We start from the raw sequence: 23,115 nt of genomic DNA on the forward strand, positions 1-23,115 counted from the left end.
AGGTTAGAAATCACACACCAGGTTGTAGTCCAACAGGTTTATTTGGAAACATGAGGTTTCGAAGCGCTGCTCCTTCCTCAGGTGGTTGTGAAGAATAAGATCATAAAACCCAGGATTTATAGCCAAATGAGTCATGGAGATGTGACACTGCACTCATTTGGCTATAAATCCTGGGTTTTATGATCTTATTCTCCACAACCACCTGAGGAGGAGCACCGCTTAAAAACCTCGTGTTTCCAAATAAACCTGTTGGACTATAACCTGGTGTAGTGTGATTTTTAACTTTGTACACCCCAGTCCAACACTGGCACCCCCCAAGTCAATTCTAAGAAAGTACTGGTAAATAGAATACACCTCCTGTTATCTTCTCAAATGAAACCTGCATTTGAGGATTAAAACTTAGCAGCTGAGAACAAGGGAAAGCTTTTCTTGCTTATCACACTAAGTAACTGAATAGACCAATTTAATAATTCTCCCAAGCCAAGTACGTTTGGGCTATGGGACCTAACATAGCAAATCTAATAAAACTTGGATCAAACCAAGTGGAAATCCATCCTCTGGGCAAGAAACCTTAGCTCTTTTTAGCATTGTTTCACAATTAAAGTACTTCCCTTTCTCAGGATACTCACCTATAAATTTTGTTTAAATCAGATATTCTGCAAGCCAGGAATGCTGACGTAAGGTTTGAAGGCCCAATAGATTAAAGAGGCTTTAAAGAGCCGATATTGACAAAAGCGAAAGTTACATTGACACTTTTGTAAAGATCACCTCCAATTCTAAACAATCTGATAAATAACAATCTTGAATATAATTGAGGGGAAATGTTTTCATTAGGTGTTGGACAAATTGGACAGCTATTTTGATGTCAGTGTTATCTGACCTTGGCCACACACGTATAAAAAAATGATGAAACGAGAGCAGTGTGAAACTTGCAGCTACTCCTAAAACCTGAGTTGCAGTTTTTCCTGTGAATTTTCCCTGGTTTTTACATAGCAGAAAATTTTCATTCAAAATTATTTTTAGGATTTATATCGTCTGAAAAAAAAGCATGAGAAAAGAGAGATTGCTTTTGACAAGGAGTTTTTGAGAGAGGCCTGATCACATGTTTATTGATTGTTGACAGCTCCAGAGGGAGTTCTTTCCCTCTGTGTGCGTGGATGGAACTGGAGATTTTCCTTTTGAACTCATTTGTTGTAGATTCTTAAATAATGACAGGGATCAGCATTTCTTTTCTCAGACCCAGAGATTTGAAAGTTAACTGATGGAAGGTTTGAAGAGGAGGATTTTTTCCAGTTGATGGGAGTTTCATCTAAGTGGTTGACTTGTTTTTTAAAGATTTTAAATGTTTGATTTTATTTTTCTCTTTTACATGCTTAAGATTAAAATACATGGGTAAAGAAGAATACTTTTTTTAATATCTAAGGTTCTTTTAAGAGCTGCTTCTGTTGAGGTTTAATGCTATGGAGGCTTTACAGGAGACACAGTGTGATGGTGAGGAGATTTAGAGAGGTGGTTATATAACAGGATCAATCAGATGGATGGGTGTCTGACAGACATGGTAAGAAGGTTGTTCAGAAGTGTCCTAGGGCCAATCATCTTTCAAACAGATATTCGTTTTGGGTACTGTTGAAGGGAATGGTCACTCAGAGTAAAACAGAAGTGGCAGCCAGATCTTGGGCACTAAGAATGAATCTTATGTTAAATGAGGTTTGTCAAGATTTATAAAAGTAAGTGTTATAGATGGCTCTCCCATCAGCGGCACTGCCATGGGATCCTGCGACAAGGACTGTGAATCCAAGATAGTATGCTGCCTTCCTGGTCTCAGGTTCAAGGATGTCTCAAAATGGTTGAAGCATATTGTTGAAGGGAAGAGTCAGAAGCCGGAAGTTGTTGCACACATTGGTAAGAATGACATAGTTAGAGGAGGGAGTTAAGGCTTTGCAGAGTGAATATAGGAGGTTAGGTAGAAGTTTAAAAAGCAGAACCCCAAAGATATTAATCTCTGGTATATTCCTGGTGCCACATTCTAGTGACAGTAGGAATATAAAGATGAGGTAGATAAATTAATGCTGAAGAGATGGTGCAACGTGCAAAGATTCAGATTTTTGGATCATTGGGATCTCTTCTGGGGCAGAAAAGACCTGCTCAAAAGGGATGGGTTTCACCTGAACTGTAAGGGACCAATATCCTGGTGGAGTCTTTAAACTAGTAGGGAGAGGTGGTGGGGAGTTCTTGCATAGCTGTCAAAATTGAAAGACAGATGAGGATGTTTCTGAATCAAACCAGAGGAAGTTAATTAGAAAAGACAAACAAGAGCAATTCAGAGAATGATGAACTGAAGAATTAAACTGCATTTATTTCAATGGAAGGGGTCTTACAGGTAAGGCTGATGAATTCAGGGCATGTATAGGAGCATGGGACTGGGAGTCATAGCTATCACAGAAACTTGGCAGAGAGAAGGGCAGGACTGGCTGTTCAATATTCCAAGTTTTAGATGTTATAGGAAGGGTAGAAAGTAGGCAAGCAAGGAGAGGGAGTGGTGTTTATGATGAAGGGATACATTACTACTCTACTTATAGGATATGTCTGAGGGTTCGTCTGGTGAAGCTATTTGGGTAGAACTTGCAGAGAAAGGGATGATCACCTTGATGAGATTGTAATGTAAGACTCTCAATACTTGGAGGGAAATTGTAGAGATATTTGCATGTATGTAGAGAGATTGCAGATGTATATAAGAATAATAAGGTCGTAATAATAGGGGATTTTAATTTTTGAAACATTGACTGGGAGTGCCATAGCATTAAAAGGCTTGGATGGTGAGGACTTTATTAAATGTGTTCAAGATAATTTTGTTTATCAGTACATAAACTTATTTACTAGAAAAGGAGCAAAACTTGAATGTTTCTTGGGAAATAAGGCAGGACAAGTGCCTTAGCTGCGCAGACCTTTTGAGAATAGGAGTTGGGTTATCATGTTGAGGTTGATCAGGATGTTGTTGAGGCCTCTGCTGTAGTACTGTGCACAGTTTTGGTTGTCCTGCTGTAGGAAGGATATTATTAAACTCAAAAAGATTCGGGAAAAGATTTACCAGGACGTTGCCGGGAATGAAACATTTGAGTTATAAAATTAGTCTAGATAGGCTGGGACGTTTTTCACTGGAGCGTAGGAGGTTGAGGGCTGACCTTAGAGTGGTTTATAAAATCATGAAGGGTGTAGATAAAGTGAATAGCAAGGATCTCTTTCCTAGGGCGGGGGAGTTCAAAACTGGTGGGCATATTTTTAAAGTGAGAGTAGAAACATTTAAAAAAGGTTATGAGGGGCAACTTTTTTTTAAAGCACAGACAGTGGTTTGTATTTGGTCCAGAAAGGGAAAATTATAAGGATGAAGTCTCATTCCTTTAATAAGATTGTTACTGCAGATTTTTAAATTTGAAAACAGGTCTTATTACTTTTCCTTTCAGTTTCCCCTCATGTTTAATCCAATTATTCTCCTTTGATTTCTTCTTCTGCATTTGATTTGACATTCATTCTAATACAACCTCTTTCTTAGTACTTTCAGTTTAATGCTCAATCCTTAAATCTCAAGTGCTAAGGTGATACCTTATTGGTGCTGTCATTTACTAATGTCCTAAATACTTTGTTGCCATATTGTTATCATCTCCTTATTCCAGAAGTTTACAGTAACAAAGAATATTTGAGCCAAATGTTTACAGGAAAATCTTTACCAGGATAGGGCTTATGCCCGAAACGTCGAATTTCCTGTTCCTTGGATGCTGCCTAACCTGCTGTGCTTTAACCAGCAACACATTTTCAACATACACAATGAATTGGTCTGCTTCTGACCTGTATAATTTTGCAGCTCATCAGGCCTGTGCAGGTGTCTGCGCAGACTGTTCACTTCAACTCCTCTTTATCCATCCTCTCTCATTTTTGAAAAAGAAGTTCTTCATTTGCTGTCATGCATTTTTGATATTCAGTGATCATGAAAAACATTACAGAAATGGAAATTATTTTGTTTGTAATTTTGCTTCCATCTCTATTTCAGAGAGGATATTCCATTTCTTTGCAATCCACTGCATTAAAAAAAAGGATTTCTTAACCTCTCTTTTCATTCTTGTGATGATCTTAAATCTACGGCAGCAGTAATTATTTACATTGTTTTTGGTCATGATTGTGGCTGCTAGAGGAAGATCACCTAAACTTCAGAACAGTAGTGCAGGAGTTTCTCAGGATAGCACTGGAGCTCAACATTGTTACTTCCCTCCAATGTAAGGTCAGAATTGGTTATATTTGTTGATAATTACAATTTTCAGTTTCAATAACAATTCCTCAGATAACGAAGTAGTTGATGCCTGGATTTGCCAAGACCTTGACAATACCCAGGTTTTGTCTGACAAGTGACAAGTAACATTCACATCACACAGGTAATGACCATCTAACAGTAGTGAGCCTAACCACCTCCTGGGATATTCAACAGAATAAGTCAATGGCTGGGTACTCGGTGTTGAATGGCTCAGCCGATGACTCCCCAAATGTCCTCCATTAGCTCGAAGGCACACAGTGAATGGGATGGCATTTGTCCACTTGCTTAGATGAGTGCAACAGCTACAGCACTCAGTCCTAGCACACCCTTCAGGACAAAGCAAATTGCCTAATTAACACACTAACTTTCTTTTTTAAGAAGGCAGAATTTCTAAAATAAACTATAACGTTTCCGTTAAAAAGAAATTACACCCTGCTAATCATACTCGGTTGACATAGTCTCACTGATTTCTCTACCTACTTCAGCTGATTAATAAAAATCAGTTATTCAAATAAAAATATACTTTATATTTCAGCCTTAGAAACAAAATGGGTGGAAGGTATATTATTTAAAAATATGTAGTTTAAAAAATCCCCTATTCCCCTGTGAAAGTTCAGGAACCACATGATAATCATGAGTAAACAGACAGATAATTATTAGGTTTAATACATCAGCTTTAACTCAGTGTTTGCAGGCACTGCTTTCACCTTAGCTCATTCTAAGAGTGTGACTCTTTTTCACGTATTAACATCTCTTGTTTTGCTAATCAGTATCTGTGACTTCAGTTATCACTGTGCAAATTAGTAATACATTTCTAAATTATTATTTAATTATGGAAATACTTTAAGTGTACTTTACATATTTAATCAACAGACATTCTAGTAAAATGTATTTAATAATGTGTAACAGAGAAAATAAATTCTTTTTCTGGTAACATTTTGACATGTAAATTCTTAAGAAACTTTGGAGAAAATTAGCATTTTTTTCTCACCTGTGACTGTTCATTAAGCAGAGACAGATACTGTGTCAGTTTTACCATGGCAATAATTACAATTCCACCAAGAAATATACAAGTAGGCCAAAAAGATGAATGTAACACAGCTTTAGACAAATCAAACCTTGTCAAGAGAACATTAGTTTGTCGTCCTTCTGGGTCATAGTAACAAGGAAAAGAAATAGGCTGGAATTGTGTGCTATTGTCTGTAATAGAAGCTATGAGCCTTTCAGTTTCTGAACGATTCCTACTACACTTTGTAGCACAGAAACACTGAAAAAGAAAAAGAAAGATGATTCACTTTTATCCTGTGAGTTTTTTGCAAACATGATGATCAGAACATCTACAACAATTTACAACAATAAAAAGTTAAAATTGCTACAGTCTTTGCAGACCACAGGGCTGCTCTTTCATTACGAACAGAGATGCAACTGGCAGTGGTTTAACTTGAGGGTTACCATGCCTCAGCTGAGGGGAAAGTTTCAGAAGGACAGTCCTTTATGGTAACTTTAAATAATGTGGAAATTGAACCAAAGCTGTTGGTATCAATCTAAATTGCAAACCAGTTGTCCAACTGACCCTCTAGAACAATGTATGTTATTTGCAAATGCAGAATTGCCAATCCATAGCATTGCCCTATATTCTCAAAGGGATATTCTCAAAGCTGTTTCATCACTAGGCCACTAAACAAAAAAAAAATGCTGGAGATCACAGCGGATCAGGTAGCATCCAAAGAGAGAAAGCAAGCTTCATCAGAGCTCTGCAATTATCTGCTCCTCCCTTATCATTAGATCAGACATGGTGCTAGGGAGTCCGAACAAATTTCAGATTTGGAGGTCAGTGGAATGTCATTTCATGAGCTTTAGATGCAAAATGCTGCAGCTTTACCAATCATGGGGCATAAAATTATAGTATCACATATTAGCTACAGTACAGAAGGAAATCTTTCAACTCATTGGCTCTCAACAAGAACAATCAGTCCCATTCCTGTACTTATGACAAGCCAACTAATAGTTCAAGTCTCAGGGGAAAACAATCAAATAATCATCCAATACCCTCTTGAATGCCTCAACTGACTATGCCTCCATCACAGTTCCAGGCACAGTTGTGTGAACATTTTTTTTCTCACATTTGCTATATGTGCAAATCAATTTAAATTTGTGCCCTCCCATTCTCAAGCTTTTTAAGAACAGTAACAATTGCTTCAGTAGCTCTTGTGATTTTGGAAACCTCTACTGGATCTCCTCTTATATTCTCCTCTCCAAGGAGAACAATCCAAACCCCTCAAATCTATTTGTGTCATTTGTAAACATTTGTGAATTGCGTCTGTACTCTCACTGATGAATTCACATCCTTTCTATAATGTGAAATCCAGAACTCCAAGCAATATTTCCACTCAGCTCTATGTTTTATATAAATTCAACATCACATCTGTTTCTTGCACTCTATGCCCCATTAATAAAACCTAGGATACTGTACACTTTACTAACAGCTCTCTCTACCTGTCCTGCCACCTTCAATGTACACATATGCATCCAGGTGTATCTGTGCCCCTTACTTTGTATTCCCTGTCCACGTCACACTTGTCCGCATTGAGCTTCACCAGCAGCCTATCTGTTCACTCCATCAATCCTGTATTCTTTTGGGGTTCTACATTGCCCTCCTTTCAGTTTACAATACTTGGTTTGAATTCCTGTCTCCCATGTGAGAGACCTAGGCTGATGGGCATTTTAGGGGCTCTTGTGGTGCAGTGGTAGTGTCCCTATCTTTGAGCTAGAAATCCCAGCTTCAAGTCCCACATGCTCCAGAGATGTGTAATAACATTTCTGAAAAGGCTGACTGAAAATATCTACAATATTTCTAAGTTTTCATTCATCCACACACTTTGAAACTGTTTCTTCATTCCAAGATCTAAATCATTAACATATATCAGGAAAAGCAAGGGTCTCAGTGCTGACTCTCGGGTGACTCCACTACAAACCTTCTTTCATCCTAAAACATATTCATTGACAACTAGTCTCTGTTTCCTATTAATCATCAACTAATGTTGTATTTATGTTGCTACTGTCCCCTTTATTTCATGAACTATAAGGTTTCTCCTTAATCTGTTGTACAGCGCTCTATCAAATGCTTTGGAAAGTCCACATACAGAACATCAACAGCATTACCCTCAGTAATGAACATGAATATTGTACATGACTTTCCAAGCATTAATCCTAATGGGTGGACACTTTCTGATATTTACAGGTGGTGTGACATTAGACAATTAGATATGAGTTATTACTTATAAGTTGATTCATGACATGAAATAAAAATATCTTTACATTCAGTAAAGAAGCTATCTACACACCCCATTAATTTGATTTAAGCATCACAAATTCTAGGCCCAGATCTCTTCACTGCGATATTACCATCCGTCTCCATAAACCCCCAGCAACTTTGTCACTCATATTGCATTTGGCTGCCTCATTATTATAGGAATGGCTGCCTCATTATTATAGGAATGAAATTCCATACTACAGCTTCTCACCTCAGGATTAAAATGTACACTTTCTTGTGTGTGGTGTAGCAGAACCCTTGACCCTGTTGAGGATAGATTGACATATATCTGCACGCAAGGATACTCTGATGGCTTCCAACATTTTGATATGCAGTTGTGTATGCATTTCTTACAATTTGCAATTCTGGTTTCAAGGACAGTACATGTTGATTCTTCTGTCCAAACACTGGGAATATGAAAGAAAATTTTTAAGAAGTTGACTGTGAGAAAAACACAGATTTAAGAACCATATTATTTTCCAGTTAGGCTTTTAGTAAGAAATTGTAAATCCACTTCTTCACTTCATTCTTGTAAACCATATTCAACACCAATAATTCCCAGAGTTTTTCTAACTGTAAAACATGTAAAAATAAACTTTTATTTCAGGGTTTATAGGTTCATTAAGAACGAAATAGTCAGAGTTGAAATTTTCAATGATTTTTAAAAATCAGTCACTCTGCAAATCATAATGACAAACACAATTAAAGGCGTGAAATTTCACTCTTGGATTGGGAATTCTGAATTGGGACAACTCTTGGCTCCACAAACCTGACCCAGAAAAATGTCCCTTGGAAGTTGGAAATGTAGATCCAGGGGATCAAGCTTTATGGGATCAATGAGTGTGATCCCAGAAAGAGCAAAGATTGCTTTAACCTCCGTGTTGTCCGTATTAAAATGCAACATCTTGGCTGGAGTTATCAAAATTACAGATCAAGCATTCCTCACATCTGAGGCTATTTATAGTCAAGGAGTCATTGTGATAAATGAGCAATACTTGACTATTATAACTTCATTCATCCTTAGGATGTCGGAAGAGTCAGTCATCTTAGCTCCAGGACATCTCTGCAGGAATTCATCAGATAGAGTCTCCTAGGTTCAATCATTTCTAGCTGCTTCATCAATGACCATCATTAAGTCAGAAATACTTGCTAACAACTGCATAATGTCCAACAACATTCATTATTCCTCAGACAGACAATGAAGAAGTCCATGTCCAAATGCAGCAAGACCTGGACAATATCCAGGTTTAGGATGACAACAGGCAAGTAATATTCACACTACACAAGGCCAGACAAAGATCATTTAAAATAAGTAGTAATCTAACCATTCCCTCTTGACATCCAAGGGCATTACCATCCTGGGGTTACTACTAACCAGAAACTCAATTGGACTGGCCATATAAATACTGTGGCTACAAGAACAGGACAGAGACTATGATTTCTGCTCTTAGTGATTCATATTCTAACAGCCCAAAGCCTATTCGTTATCTATAAGGCACAAGCCAAGGGTGTGATTGAATACTCCCCACTTGCCTGGATGAATGCAGATTCAACAACACTCAAGAAGCTTGACACTATCCAGGACAAAGTTGCCCAAATGATGGGCACCGCATTCACAAACATTCAGTCCCTCCACCACCAATGTTCATTAGCAGTGACATGTACCATCTTCAAGATGCACTGCAGAAATTCAGCAAGACTCTTTACAGATCTCCCTCCAAATTCACGACCATTAACATCTAGAAGGACAAGGGCAACAAGTACATGAGAACACCAACATCTGAAAGTTTCCTTCCACACCACTTGCAATCCTGACTTAGAAATATACCGCTGTTTCTATAGTACCATTGTTGAAATCCTAGAACTCCTTTCTAAAAGACATTTTAATTAAAAATAAATACAATAATTTAGCTTGTTTGGTTCAAAAATCGGCAAACTATATTTATTAGTTTGAACACAATAAATCAATATATACATATATAATAAAATAGATATTTCTCCAGTACCTGTCCTTGCGGGATTGGACTACTCTTGATCCTAAAAGGAATGCAACCACTATCGAGCAGACCAGCATTCCCAGGCCCAGAAATATGGCCCTGTCCTCTCCTGCTTTCAGGGCAGACACCATTTTACATTTCTCCTGAGCTTCATGTCCTGTTGCCTTTTTGTAATTTCTGAAATGCAAACCAACTGTGTTAGTATTGATTATCTAAATATTAAATAAAAACTTGGGGTGAGGGTCATTCTGAAGATTTGCATTATTACCTGTTGAGCCACAAATATAGGAAGGCAAGATCAGAGTTTTGGTTCACAATTGAAAAAGTCAATTGAAAATTAACACATCAATGAGACATAAGGATAGCGATTCCAAGCAATCCAAACACAAATTCCAAGATTCACCAACTGCTGACCTCACCAAAATATGCAGGGGAGAAGGAAAAGTCAGGGCATTGCAATAAGGTACATTTCAGACTCCTGCCAGGAGTAATGATACAATTGGTGGATGCTGGAGGTGAGGGGAGGAAGATTTGGATAACATTCTCTTTCCTCTTCGTCCATTCCAACTGTTGTCCAGAACGTGTGAATCAGCCCTTGTTCTAATGAGACCATAAAATAAAGCAAAGCACTTTTGGGGTGCAGGGACCCAAGTGAATTGAAATGGACATTCTCCCTCACTATATCACTTGATTTCTCTCTTCCTAGGTTGGAAATTGGGAAATTAAAAGCCTTCTCACAGCTATTTCTTTCCTAATTCTGCTATCCTGCAGACATGGATGGACAGCTCATCCAAGGATGTGAAGGTTAGCTAGCTTGGTTATGATAAATTGGCTGCAGTATCTATCGGTGTGTAGGCCAGGTGGATAGCCAAGGGTGAATAAGGGGTTCTGGGGATGGGATGGGGACTCGGTGTGGGTTGGATACTCTTCAGAGGGTCAGTGCAGACATGATGGGCTGAATGGCCTCTTTCCACACTGTAGGGATTCTATGATTCTATGAGAGTCCATGATGGACACTGCTCAGGAAAATTACCAAGAGAACCCAATACCTGATTAAATCTAATATCTAGCAGCTACACAATTATCCCCAAACTCAGTGATGGGAATGCCCAGTACATCATTGTGAAAGACAAAACAAAAACAATTGCAACTATTATCAGCCAGTAATGACAAGGAGATGATCTTTCTCAGCTCCTCCTGAAGTCCTCAGCATTACTGATACTGATGCGCAGCCAATTCGATTCACTCCACATGACATAGCTGAAGGCACGGGATACTGCAAAGGCAGGGCCCTGGCAACAGTATGAAGACTTCTGCTCCAGAACTAGCTACACCCACTGGTTAAGCTGTTTCAGGCCAGCTACAAAACTAGCATTACCCAGCAATGTGAAAAATTGCTTAGGCATGTCCTAGCCACAAAATACAGGGCAAATACAATCCAGACTCTTTGAGTGTGATGTTGGCATTGCTGGCTAGGCCAGCATTATTGCACATGCCTGATTATCCTCAAGAGGGTGGTGGTGAGCAACCTTCGCAAACTGCTGTAGTCCATGTGGTTTAGGTACAACTACAACGTTGTTAGGAAAGAAATGACAAACATTTGAACATAAGAACCAGGAGGAGGAGTAGGCCACCTGGCCCTTCAAGCTGCTCCACCATTCGTGACTTCAGCTCTACTTACCCACCCTCTCACCATAATCTTTAATTCCTTTACAATTCAAAAATTATCTTAGCTCGAAAAACATTTGACAAGAAGCCAAATATTTCACTGGGCAGGGAATTCCACAAATTCACAACCCTTTGGGTGAAGAAGTTTTTCCTCAACTCAGTCCTAAATCTGCTCCTCCTAATTTTGAGGCTACGCCCTCTTGTTCTAGTTTAATCCGCCAATGGAAACATCCTCCCTGCTTCTATCTTAACTACTCCCTTCATAATTTTATATGTTTCTATAAGAATGCCCCTCATTTTTCTAAATTCCAATGAACATAATCGCAGTCTACTTAGCCTCTCCTCATAAACCAATCCTCTCAACTCCGGAATCAACCTAATTAATCTCCTCTGCACCCCCTCCAGTGCCAGTACATTCTTTCTCAAGTAAGGAGAGCATAACTGCATCCAGTACTCCAGGTGTGGCCTCACCAGCACCCTATACAGCTGCAACATAACCTCCCTGCTTTTAAGTGCAAACCCTTTAGCAATGAAGGACAAAATTCCATTCCTTCGAAATTACCTGTTGAACCTGCAGACCAACCTTCTGCGATTCATGCACAAGGACACCCTTTGCATAGCAGCATGCTGCAACTTTTTACCATTCAAATAATAGTCATTTTTATTGTTATTCCTACTAAAATGGATTACTTCACATTTATCAACATTGTACTCCATCAGCCAGACCTCTGTCTACTCACTTAAACTATCTATGTCCCACTTCAAACTTTCAGAGTCCTATGCGCACTTTGCTCTACTACTCATTTTTGTGTCATCTGCAAACTTTGAGACACTATACATGGTCCCCAACACCAAAGCATTTATATAAATTGTAAACAAATGACATCCCAACACTGATCCCTGAGGCACACCACTAGTCAGGGATCATCAACCAGAAAAGCACTGATTTATCCCCACTCTTTGTTTCCTGTTAGTTAACCAATCCTCTATCCATGCTAATACATTGCCCGTAATGCCAAGCACCTTTATCTTATGCAGCAGCCTTTTGTGCGGCACCTTGTTGAATGCAGAGAAAGTGAGGACTGCAGATGCTGGAGATCAGAGTTGAGAGTGTGGTGCTGGAAAAGCACAGTAGGTCAGGCAGCATCCGAGGAGTAGGGGGAATCAACTTTTCGGGCATTAGCCCTTCATTAGGAATGAATGCCTTTTGGAAATCGAGATACACCATACCTACTGGGTCCCTGTTTATAATGTCTTCATTGAATTGCTGCCTCCTCGGTCCACTCTTGGATCATCGGCAAAATGATGGTAAGTGTTGTTGATAGTGCTATCAAGTGGCATTTGCATAACAATAACTTGCCCACTAATGCTCAATTTTAATTCTGCCAATGCCACTCAAGCATTTTTTCAAACATGAACAAATGTTGAACTCAAGAGACAAGATCAAAGCATCCTTGATATCAGGCAGCATAAAAATGAGTGTAGCACCAAGGAGCCCTAGCAAAACTGAACTTGGTGGAAGTTGGGTCACACTTTCCATTAGTTGCAGTCATGCTTAGCACAAAAGAATGTTTTTGTGGTTGTTGGAGTCCATCAGCTCAGAATAGCAGCTTCGGCACTTCTTCAGCTGCTTCACAAATGACATTCCTTCATTGACTAGAAACTGACCTGAACCAGCCAAATGAATACTGCATAATACAAAAGCAGGTCAGAGGCTGTGGGAATTTAGTAGCAATTAACTCATCTCCTGACTCCTAATTCAACTTCTCTGTATCAGCTACAAAGCACAAAAAAGGAGTGTGATGGAATACTCTCCACTTGCCAAGATGATTGGAGTTCTGACCTACACAACAACCTGACACCATCTAGAACAAAGCAACTCACTAGATTGGCAATCTATCCACAACCTTAAGCATTCACTTACTAGATCACCAATGCACAGTGGCAGTGTGTAACATAGACGTATCTTTTCAAGACCATAAGACAACAGATTCAGGAGCAGAATTAAGCCACTTGGCCTATTACTCTGCTCCACCCTTCTGATCATAGCTGATATATTTTTCAACTCCATTCTCCTGCCCTCTCCCTGTAACCCTCAATCAAGAACCTATCTATCTCTGTCTTAGTGACAGAGAATGACTTGGCCTCCATCGCCTTCTCTGTAAATGAGGTCCACAGCTTCACCACCCTCTGGCTGAAGAAGTTTCTCCTCATCTCAGACTCCTTGGACAGCAACGTTCAAACCCACAATCTGTACAATCTAGAAGGACAAGGGCAATAGACAATATATGGAAAGATCATCATCTGCAAGTTTCCCTCGAAGCCACAAAATATTCTGATGTGGGACCATATCACAGCTATTTCACGGTCACTATGTCAACACACTGGAATTCCCTTCCTGACAACACTGTGGGCCTACTTGTGGAACATCTCAGAGAACACCTCTGGAACACCCAGACCAACCAACCCAACCATCCCGTGGCTCAACACTTCAACTCCCCCTCCCACTCAACCAAGGACATGCAGGTCCTTGGACTCGTCCATCGCCAGATCATAGCAACATGACGGCTGGAGGAAGAGCGCCTCATCTTCTGCCTAGGAACCCTCCAACTACAAGGGATAAACTCAGACTTCTTCAGTTTCCTCATTTCCCCTCCCCCACCTTGTCTCAGTCCCAACCCTCAAACTCAGCACCACCCTCCTAACCTGCAATCTTCTTCCTGACCTCTCCGCTCCCACCCCCACTCCGGCCTATCACCCTCACCTTAACCTATTGCATTTCCAACGCCCCTCCCCCAAATCCCTCCTCCCTACCTTTTATCTTAGCCTGCTTGGCACACTCTCCTCATTCCTGAAGAAGGGCTCATGCCCGAAACGTCGATTCTCCTGCTCCTTGGATGCTGCCTGACCTGCTGCGCTTTTCCAGCAACACATTTTCAGCTCTGTACCCACACCACACTGACTTCAGTGTTTATGAAGGCATTACACCACCACCTTCTCAGGAACAATTAGGGATGGCCAATAAATGTACATCCAGCTGGCAATGTCAATTTCCCATGAACGAAGAAACAAAATTTCACACTCCAAACAGACGGCAAAGGCCACTTTTTGGCCTTTCTGGTCTTCCCATAGTTCTGCAGAGTCTGAAAAGCATATGTATATTAAGGTCGCAAATCTGAATATCGTCTGATAGATTGAATGGTAATTAAATCTTTTTACTTTATATCAATATATGAATATAGATAGATTGCTCCTACCGAGAACCAGCACAAACACGGTGGGCCAAATAGCCTCCTACTGTGCAGTGGCAATTCTGTAATTCTGCACGTCTGGATATAGTTACATCACTGCCAATATAAACAGATAAAGTGTAATATTGACTGTAAATCAGAAAATAATATTTTCAGATTAATATTAAAGAATGTTCTGTTTTTCAACCATCCTCTTTAGATTACACCTGGATGCACCCTTTGTTTAATTTTAATTTTATCTTCCTTCCTAGTTGCCAGCTCAAACTTAGCCCATGATTGATGGCCTGACCTTAAGCCGAACTTCTTTCCCTATATCTGTTTGCTTGCACTGTCAGCTTCCTCGCCTCTGCAAATATTAGCCTACACCCTGCTCTTTTATCTTTCCTGCTGCTTCAAAAACTCCAATTAATTCAAATTCATCTACACAGTATGATGGCACACTTTCCACCAATAGCATAAATGGATTCTAAAAGTAATCAGGCATGTTTGTCACCACTGCTCTACCTGGAAGGTTAATGCACAAATTCATCATGGTTTGTACAAAAGTTTCTTAAGATGGGTCCAAAAATCATCTTTTACTGGTTTGAACTTGTGACACCTCTTCTATCCTCCCATGCTTCAATTTAAAATTTAAAGTGCTCATTGGAGTAATTTTTCAAGTTGGAAAGTTTCCCACCACAGCTAGTCTCCCAGGCAAAACACTCCAGAACCTGCATCACCTTATGGGAGCAAAATGTTTTCTCCAAGTCCCTTCAAAACTTTCTGCCTTTCACTTGAAAGTTACGTCCCCTTCTTACTGACCCTTCAACTCAACAACTGCCTTCATTCACCCTGCCAAAGTCTCCCATAATCTTATACACGTCTGTCAGGTTTCTCCTCAACATTCTCTGCTCCAACAAAACAATCTGAGCTTACTCAGCCTCTTTCCCTTCTCCATTCCTCTTCCAACCCCTCTATCCTTTAATCTCCCCCCTTAATTGTCTTTTGCTGCCCTTTGAGTCCACTTCCATCCAAATCTTCACCCTCACATATTCCAACAATTTTTTCTATAACTTTCACAATTTAATATACCTGTTGGGCCGAAGGGCCTGATTCCACACTATCGGAAATCTAAATTCCGTAGTTGCCAGTTTTAGCCAGTGATAGGGCAGCTCAATATTTTTAATTCATTCACAGGATGTAGGAGTCACTGGCCAAATGTGCAAAATGTGTATAAAATCACATTTTAGTCCTATCTCCAATTGTCTTCATATACATGTTACCCTATACCACAAAGGGAAAGCTTTTTACAAATGCTTGATTTGACCCTTGCTTTTATACTAAGCAGCTTCAGGATATTGGAAGAAGATTCAATAAAGATCAATGTTCTCCAGAAGCCTACTTCAGAAAATGGAAGCTTCAACCAAACACTGATAAATTGTTGTTTCAGGCTTACATGAGCAAACCCAGGCTAACCAAAGACTGTGTGCATGCATTGTGGGTGAGAAAGTTTAAGTGTCTATTTTGCATAATTCTAATTTAGTTTGTACTTTGTGGTTAGTATTAACCTGCAAGCTACAGTTTGTATGGTGGTTCAGTGCACTGTTGCCTCACAGCGCCAGGGACCTGGGGTCAATTCCCACCTCAGGCGACTGTATAGAATTTGCATGTTCTCCTGTGTCTGCATGGGTTTCCTCCGGGTGCTCGGGTTTCCTCCCACAGTCCAGAGGGTGCAAGTTAGGTGAGTTCGCCATGCGAAATTCCCCAGAGTGTTCAGGGATGTGTAGGTTAGGCGCATTAATCTGGGGTAAACGTAGAGTAATAGGGTAGGGGAATGGGTCTGGGTGGGTTACTCTTCAGTGTGGAATTGTTGGGCGGAAGAGCCTGTTTCCACACTGTAGGGAATCTATGATTCTAAATTCTGCAGTTGCCAGTTTTAGCCAGGGATAGAGCAGCTCAATATGTTTTTTTCATTCTCAGATGAAGGAGTTGCTGGCCAAGCCAGCATTTATTGTCCACCCTTAATTGCCCAGAGGGCAGTTAAGAGTCAAACACATTGCTGTGGGTCTGGAGTCACATGTAGGCCAGGCCAGGTTAGGATAGCAGATTCCTTCCCTAAAGGACATTTCCAGCAATTGACAATGGATTCATGGTCAGATTTTACTGAGTTCAAATTACGCTATCTGCCATGGCGGGATTCAAACCTGGGTTCCCAGAGCATTAACTGAGTTTCTGGATTGACAGTGCAGCGATAATATGACCAGGCCACTGCTTCCACAGCGAGCCAGAGGACCAGATGAATGGAGTCCTCAGAGTGACTCAAATACCTACATTGTGTTCGCAGCATATATAAATAGGCAACTTGATGCAACATAGCACTCGATTCCAACTTACAAAAGAATGCTAGAGTTGAGTGCTTCAGATGTTTGGGGCAGGAAGGGAAAGGGGTATTTGGTTGCATTTGCCTGAGCTTTATCCACTTCCAAGAAATAGTCCTTGTCCAACTACAGAAGAGGCTGGTTCATCAGTAACTAGTAAGCGATTATAGTTTATTCTACCTCTAAGGATCAAAATAGTATATCTTGAGCAAGTGGTGGGTAGGAGAACATAAAAATCATAGATAGAGACGTCTACTTACAGTGAAATCTGTAGCTAAGAGACATCAGACACCACAATGTCATGTTAGTGGGGGAAAGCAACTGATTGGTGATTGTTTCTGGTCTTTAAGTTTGTGTTTAGGTCTCCAGTTTTTCTTTCTGTCTACTCATAAAAGACTGATACTGGTATAAAAATATTGACAAAGTGTAAAAAGCAGGGTTATTAAATAAAATACAATAGTGATGGCAGGATGGGGGATGTGTTACTGCTGCAGCATGTGAGAGCTGTTGAATACCACGATGATCCAGAGTAAACACATATGTATTAAGTGTTGTACCTCAAGGAACTTCAGATCTTGAGTTGAGAAGTTGCAGCTCAGTTATAGACTTTGCGGCACATCAGAGAGTGGGGAAGTTACTTGGACACTTTGCGCCAGGAAGTGGTCACATCCCTCAGATTAAGGCATACGAATTTTGTCAGTGATCAGTAACAGGAGGGTGTGACTGCAGGTAAAGGAATCTTGGGACCCAGGTAGCAGCACCCGACGGGCTTCAGCCCAGACAATTGTGCAACATTTATGAGGTTCTTGAAAGACTGTAGTGGTAACTGCAGGGAGGATGAGCAAACTGACCACAGCACCAAGGTGCAAAAAAAATATTCAGTTGTGGAGAGGGGGTGGGGGTTGTGGTAGGAAATAAAAACATAGTAATGTTGGGGGACAGTATAATTATGGAGATAGATATTGTTCATTGTAGCTGTGAGGATGAGCTCTGAAGACTGTATTGCCCAACCACTGCCAGGGTTATGAACATGCAATGTTGAATGCAGCAAAATATAAACGGTCTCCCATGTGGGAAAAGAAAAGTTTTCCTTGAGGAACACCTCTGCTGGGAGTTAATAAAGAACTCTACCTAACACATCTTCAAATCAAAACAGAAACCCCATCTGAAACTCTGCAGTCCCGTCTGAAGCACAATCCATGCCCAACAAATTGATGAAGTCCTAATAGTGCTCCCCATGATTGATTGCAAATATCACCAACCAAATACCACAACACAGTAACTGATCTGAGTGATAAACTCTCAGGTTTCAAGCTTACACAGAGGATGTGGACAATCCTCAGCAATTTCAGAACAGACACATCCACAATGAACATCTCAAGTTGTGACTGTGGTTAGATACTGAACTTGTGTGCTGACAGATCCACTCCTGCAGCCTCACAAACATTCTTCCTGTGTCTGCAACAATGAAATCTTTGAATGGATTGTCAATTTTGACATCAAACTCTAACTTGCTTAGCCAGCTACACAAAAACAAAGTCTCTCAGAGTTCTCCTTTCCAAGCTGAAAAGACTAAATTGTCTATCCAACCTTTTCCTATACATCAGCTCCTTGTCACTGGGAATTCACCACATGGAACTTCAATGTGCTGATTCCAGCATTTGAATGTCTCCCTTGTTTCATAATGTCTAGACCAACACAGAGAATTGGAGGGGAGTCTGACCATAGAGCTATACAATTTTAATATTACTTTTTCTGATTTAATTTCTAGCATCTTGGCTGTGTAGTTCTATCGCCCTGAGTCAAAACGTTTGTTTCATTTTTAGCAATTGCACTATCATGGATTATTTCTCGCAAGCATTTTTCTCTCATATATGCTGTATTCTACATTTATCTACATTATATCTTATCTACCTTGTATATATTTTTCCAAGATTTATTTAGCCAGAAAACATTTTGCTGAGCCACTTCAGTTAATTATTTAAAAAGAGCAGAAGATGAGGTCTAATCAGGAATCAATTTGACTGATAACCAGGACTAAACCTTTTTGCTTTGCGAAAAGCTTATATGGACATACCATTAACAAAATGACTGAATAAAGGTATAAAAAAATAAAATGTTGCCATGGTTCCACAGATCTGCTTTCTCATAAGAAAGAGACATCTGATGTTAGGTGGAGAATCACCGCAGCAGAGGAGAAGGAAGGGCTTATGAAGGAGTACCCTTTATGATAGCCTCAGCTGGTGTGGGAATTGAACCTATGTTGTTGACATCACTCTACATTGCAAACCAGCCATTTAGCCAATTGAGCTAACCAAGCCCCTACAAAAAAATATATTTTAAATATAATGTTGTTACAATTGCAGTAAATAATCAGCTATCAAATTTTAATTTCCAATTGTTATAACATTACATGGGCAAAAATAATTTTTAGAAAGGAATAGACATGGATCTAAAATGGCTGCAGTGGTAACTCGACCACAGACTCAAACAAATGTCATAAGACGCATGCGGAATAAACAAAATCTTCTACACTGAAATTACCATATACATTGAAATCAGGCAACTGAGTCACCATCAAGAAATTTGTATCTCCTGTTTTTAAATCACCCGTGTATGATAATTTAGAACATTAGGGAGACCAAAGGCTTTCTATCAGTTAGCCAGTTTAGAAACATAATGGAACCTAACTCCAGGAATATACATTGGGCTATGTTACATCAACTGCTTTTGAGAAGGAAAATGGATTTGTAAGACCTGGAAGATGCTGTCTGTGCCTGATTCTTCATCTTTTGAAAGAGAATGCCTGGTAAAAGAAACAAGTTGAGAAAACAACCATCCACTGAGAACTGAAAAGATATCTACAAATCTGCTAAGGATTGATATCAGTTGACAATTACACAACTAAAGGTTAGCTGAAGTTAAAAACCCAACAGCTCAAGAATTCAAAGGAATTTTAAAGTGTACAACCTTTACTGTCCTTAGCTATACCAGACGTTCATCTTTTTAGGCTTATTACCTTCGCTTATCGGTGTGTTTGATGTCACATTACCATTTTCAGGGTTAGTAGATAATATTTCTCTTTCTTTTGCTCAAGAAAACCTTTTAATTGGCTCCTTCATTTTGAAGGAGTAACTACATCTTTAATTCATAAAACTGTGCAAAAAGAAATAAATATTTGCTGTGACCAACAGAGAGAGGTTTAAAAAGGGGTGAGCAAATTTTCACTCCTCACCTGGTTGTAATAATCCTTTCTCTTCAATTATAAACAAGAGAACTAAACCAGCAATTCCTGCAGACAGTGCTGTGTGTGAAACATGTGAAACGTCACACTTTTTCTCCCGTTGAAGTTTATTATTTCTGTTCATGATATGCCACACTGCAGCTCTACTTTTTGTCACTAAAAGCAATATTTGATAAACAAAGCTTCGTTTTGTAAATGAAGCAGTGCAAGTCATTGCTTTACTTCTAAAACCTTTGTAGTTCCTAGTTACTATGGAAATATTGCTAACCATATTAATGGCATTGGATATGCTGGTTTATACAGAGAGTGGTGGTGGAGGATTGTTTTTCAGGCTGGAGGCCTGTGACCAGTGGAGTGCCACAAGGATCAGTGCTCAGGTCCTCTACTTTTCATCATTTATATAAATTATTTGGATGTGAGCATAAGAGGTATAGTTAATAAGTTTGCAGATGACACCAAAATTGGAGGTGTAGTTATCAGCGAAGAAGATTACCTCATATTACAACAGGATCTTGATCAGATGGGCCAATGGGCCGAGACATGGCAGATGGAGTTTAATTCAGATAAATGCGAGGTGCTGCATTTTGGGAAAGCAAATCTTAGCAGGACTTATACACTTAATGGTAAGGCCCTAAGGGGGTGTTGCTGAAGAAAGAAACCTTGGAGTGCAGGTTCATAGCTCCTTGAAAGTGGAGTCACTAAGATAGAATTTGGTATGATTTCCTTTATTGGTTAGAGTATTGAGTACAAGAGTTGGAGGTCATGTTGTGGCTGTACAGGATATTGGTTAGGCCACTGTTGGAATATTGCGTGCAATTCTGATCTCCTTCCTATCGGAAAGATATTGTGGAACTTCAAAGGATTCAGAAAGGTTTTACAAAGATGTTCTGGATTAGTGGTACTGGAAGAGCACAGCAGTTCAGGCAGCATCCAAAGTGCAGCGAAATCGACGATTACAAAGATTTTCCCAGGGTGGGAGGATTTGAGGAATAGGGAGAGGCTAACAGGCTGAGGCTGTTTTCCCTGGAGCGTTAGAGGCTGAGGGGTGACCTTATAGAGGCTTACAAAATCATGAGGGGCACGGATAGGATAAATAGACAAAGTCTTTTTCCTGCGATGAGGGAGTCCAAAACTAGAAAGCATAGGTTTAGGGTGAGAGGAAAAAGATCTAAAAGGCACCTAACAGGCAACTTTTTCACTCAGAGGATGGTACATGTATGGAATGAGCTCCAGAGGAAGTGGTGGAGGCAGTACAACTGCAACATTTAAAAGGCATCTGGATGGGTAGATGAATAGGAAGGGTTTGGAGAGATATGGGTCACGTGCTGGCAGGTGGGACTAGATTGAATTGGGATATCTGGTCGGCATGGACGAGTTGGACCGAAGGGTCTGTTTCTGTGACTCTATGACTCCATATGCCTGACTAAACTTCAGTCATAAAGTCACAGGGTCATACAGGACAGAAACAGATCTTTCTGTCTGACCAATCCATGCTGACCGTAGTTCCAAACTAAACTAGTCCCACCTGCCTGTGCTTGGCCCATTTCCACCCAAACCTTTCTTATTCATGAACTTACCTTTTGAACTTTAATGTACCCGCATCCACCACTTCCTCTGAAAGTTCGTTCCACACACGAACCACTGTGTAAAAACAAGTTGCCCTTTGTGTCGTTTTAAAAAAATTCTCCTCTCATTTTAAAAATATGGCCTCTCGTCTTGAAATCCCCTATTCTTGTGAAAAGACAATTGCCATTCTTCTTAGAATTTCATAAGTCTCTAGAAGGTCACCTGTTAACCTCCTAGACTCCAGTGAAAAAATTCCCAACCTATCCAATCTCTCCTTATAACTCAAACCCTCCATTCCTAGTAACATACTGGAAAATCTCTTTCTAACTTAATAATATCCTTCCTATTATAGGGAGACCACAACTGGACACAGTACTCCAGAAGAGGCCTCACCAACATCCTGTACAACCTCACCATAATGTCCCAACTCCCACACTCAAAAGGTTTGAGCAATGAAGACAAGCTGCTAAATGCCTTCTTAACCAACCTATCTACACACGCTCTTCTGCTACAGCTTGCTTATTGTTAACACATATTTGCTATAACATGGCTGACAAATTAGGGACACTGTTGCTAAAGTGCAAACTTTTAAAATGCATTTTGTTATAATGTGATTCTGGCCCCATTAGTTTAAATGATGCTGCTATTATGTGATTTTCTTATAATACAGTAATGCACGAGAATAGAACTACCACATTATAGAAGAACTGACTGTATGTGATGCAAACTTCAAAGAATTATGTGGCTGAACCCTAGGTCTCTCTGTTCTACAGCACTGCCCAAGGCCCTACATTTAAACATACAGGGCAACCCCCATATCTGTGGAATCATTTTCCACGGTTTCAGTTACCCGCGGTTTACCACAGCCTGAACATATTATAGAGAACCTTCTGGAACCAGGGACTAGGAGGCAGCCGGGAAGGTAAATTTTCCATTGAAAAGAATGGGTTCACTCCTATTCGTGGTAGCCTTGGAACGTATCCCCCATGGGTACAGGGGGAACGACTGTATACGTTTAACCAAAATGCAATAGCTTGCATTTATCCAAATTAAACTCCATCTGGCACTCTTCAGCCCACTGACTCGATTGATCAAGATCTTTTTGTAATTTTAGACAACCTTCTCCATGTCCACTATATCACCAATCTTGTTTTCATCAGCAAACTTACTAGCCATGCTTTCTATATTCACATCCAAATCGTTTTATATAAATAATAAACAAAAGTGTATCCACCACCTATCCCTGTGGAACACTGCTGGTCACAGCCCTCCAGTCCGAAAACAATCCTCCACTATCACCCTGTCTCCTGCTGTTAAGTGAATTTTGTATCCAATTGGCAAGCTTACCCTGTTGTTATTAATTTCTTTCATAAGAGATGCAATTTCTGAAATACATCTACAATGAACGCTATTTTC

The 23,115-nt window shown here is 39.9% G+C and overlaps 1 protein-coding gene across 2 annotated transcripts in view; it reads right to left on the minus strand.

Moving 5' to 3' along the window:
• Positions 1-4,951: 4,951 nt before the first annotated feature.
• si:ch211-247n2.1 (calcium-activated potassium channel subunit beta-2) overlaps positions 4,952-23,115 on the minus strand; it is a 62,182-nt gene continuing 44,018 nt past the window's right edge. Inside the window, exons 3-6 of one of the 2 annotated variants that reach the window (XM_060834136.1) lie at positions 14,539-14,628; positions 9,623-9,790; positions 7,828-8,023; positions 4,952-5,570 (exon numbers count right to left, since the gene is read on the minus strand). In XM_060834136.1, the coding sequence (XP_060690119.1) occupies positions 5,277-5,570; positions 7,828-8,023; positions 9,623-9,790; positions 14,539-14,628 (748 nt within the window). In that variant the 3' untranslated portion in view covers positions 4,952-5,276. The remainder of the gene's footprint in view (positions 5,571-7,827; positions 8,024-9,622; positions 9,791-14,538; positions 14,629-23,115) is intronic. The other variant, XM_060834137.1, reaches the window with a different exon arrangement.

The sequence above is a fragment of the Hemiscyllium ocellatum genome, chromosome 13, assembly GCF_020745735.1.
Source record: "Hemiscyllium ocellatum isolate sHemOce1 chromosome 13, sHemOce1.pat.X.cur, whole genome shotgun sequence".
Taxonomy (NCBI): Eukaryota; Metazoa; Chordata; class Chondrichthyes; order Orectolobiformes; family Hemiscylliidae; genus Hemiscyllium; species Hemiscyllium ocellatum.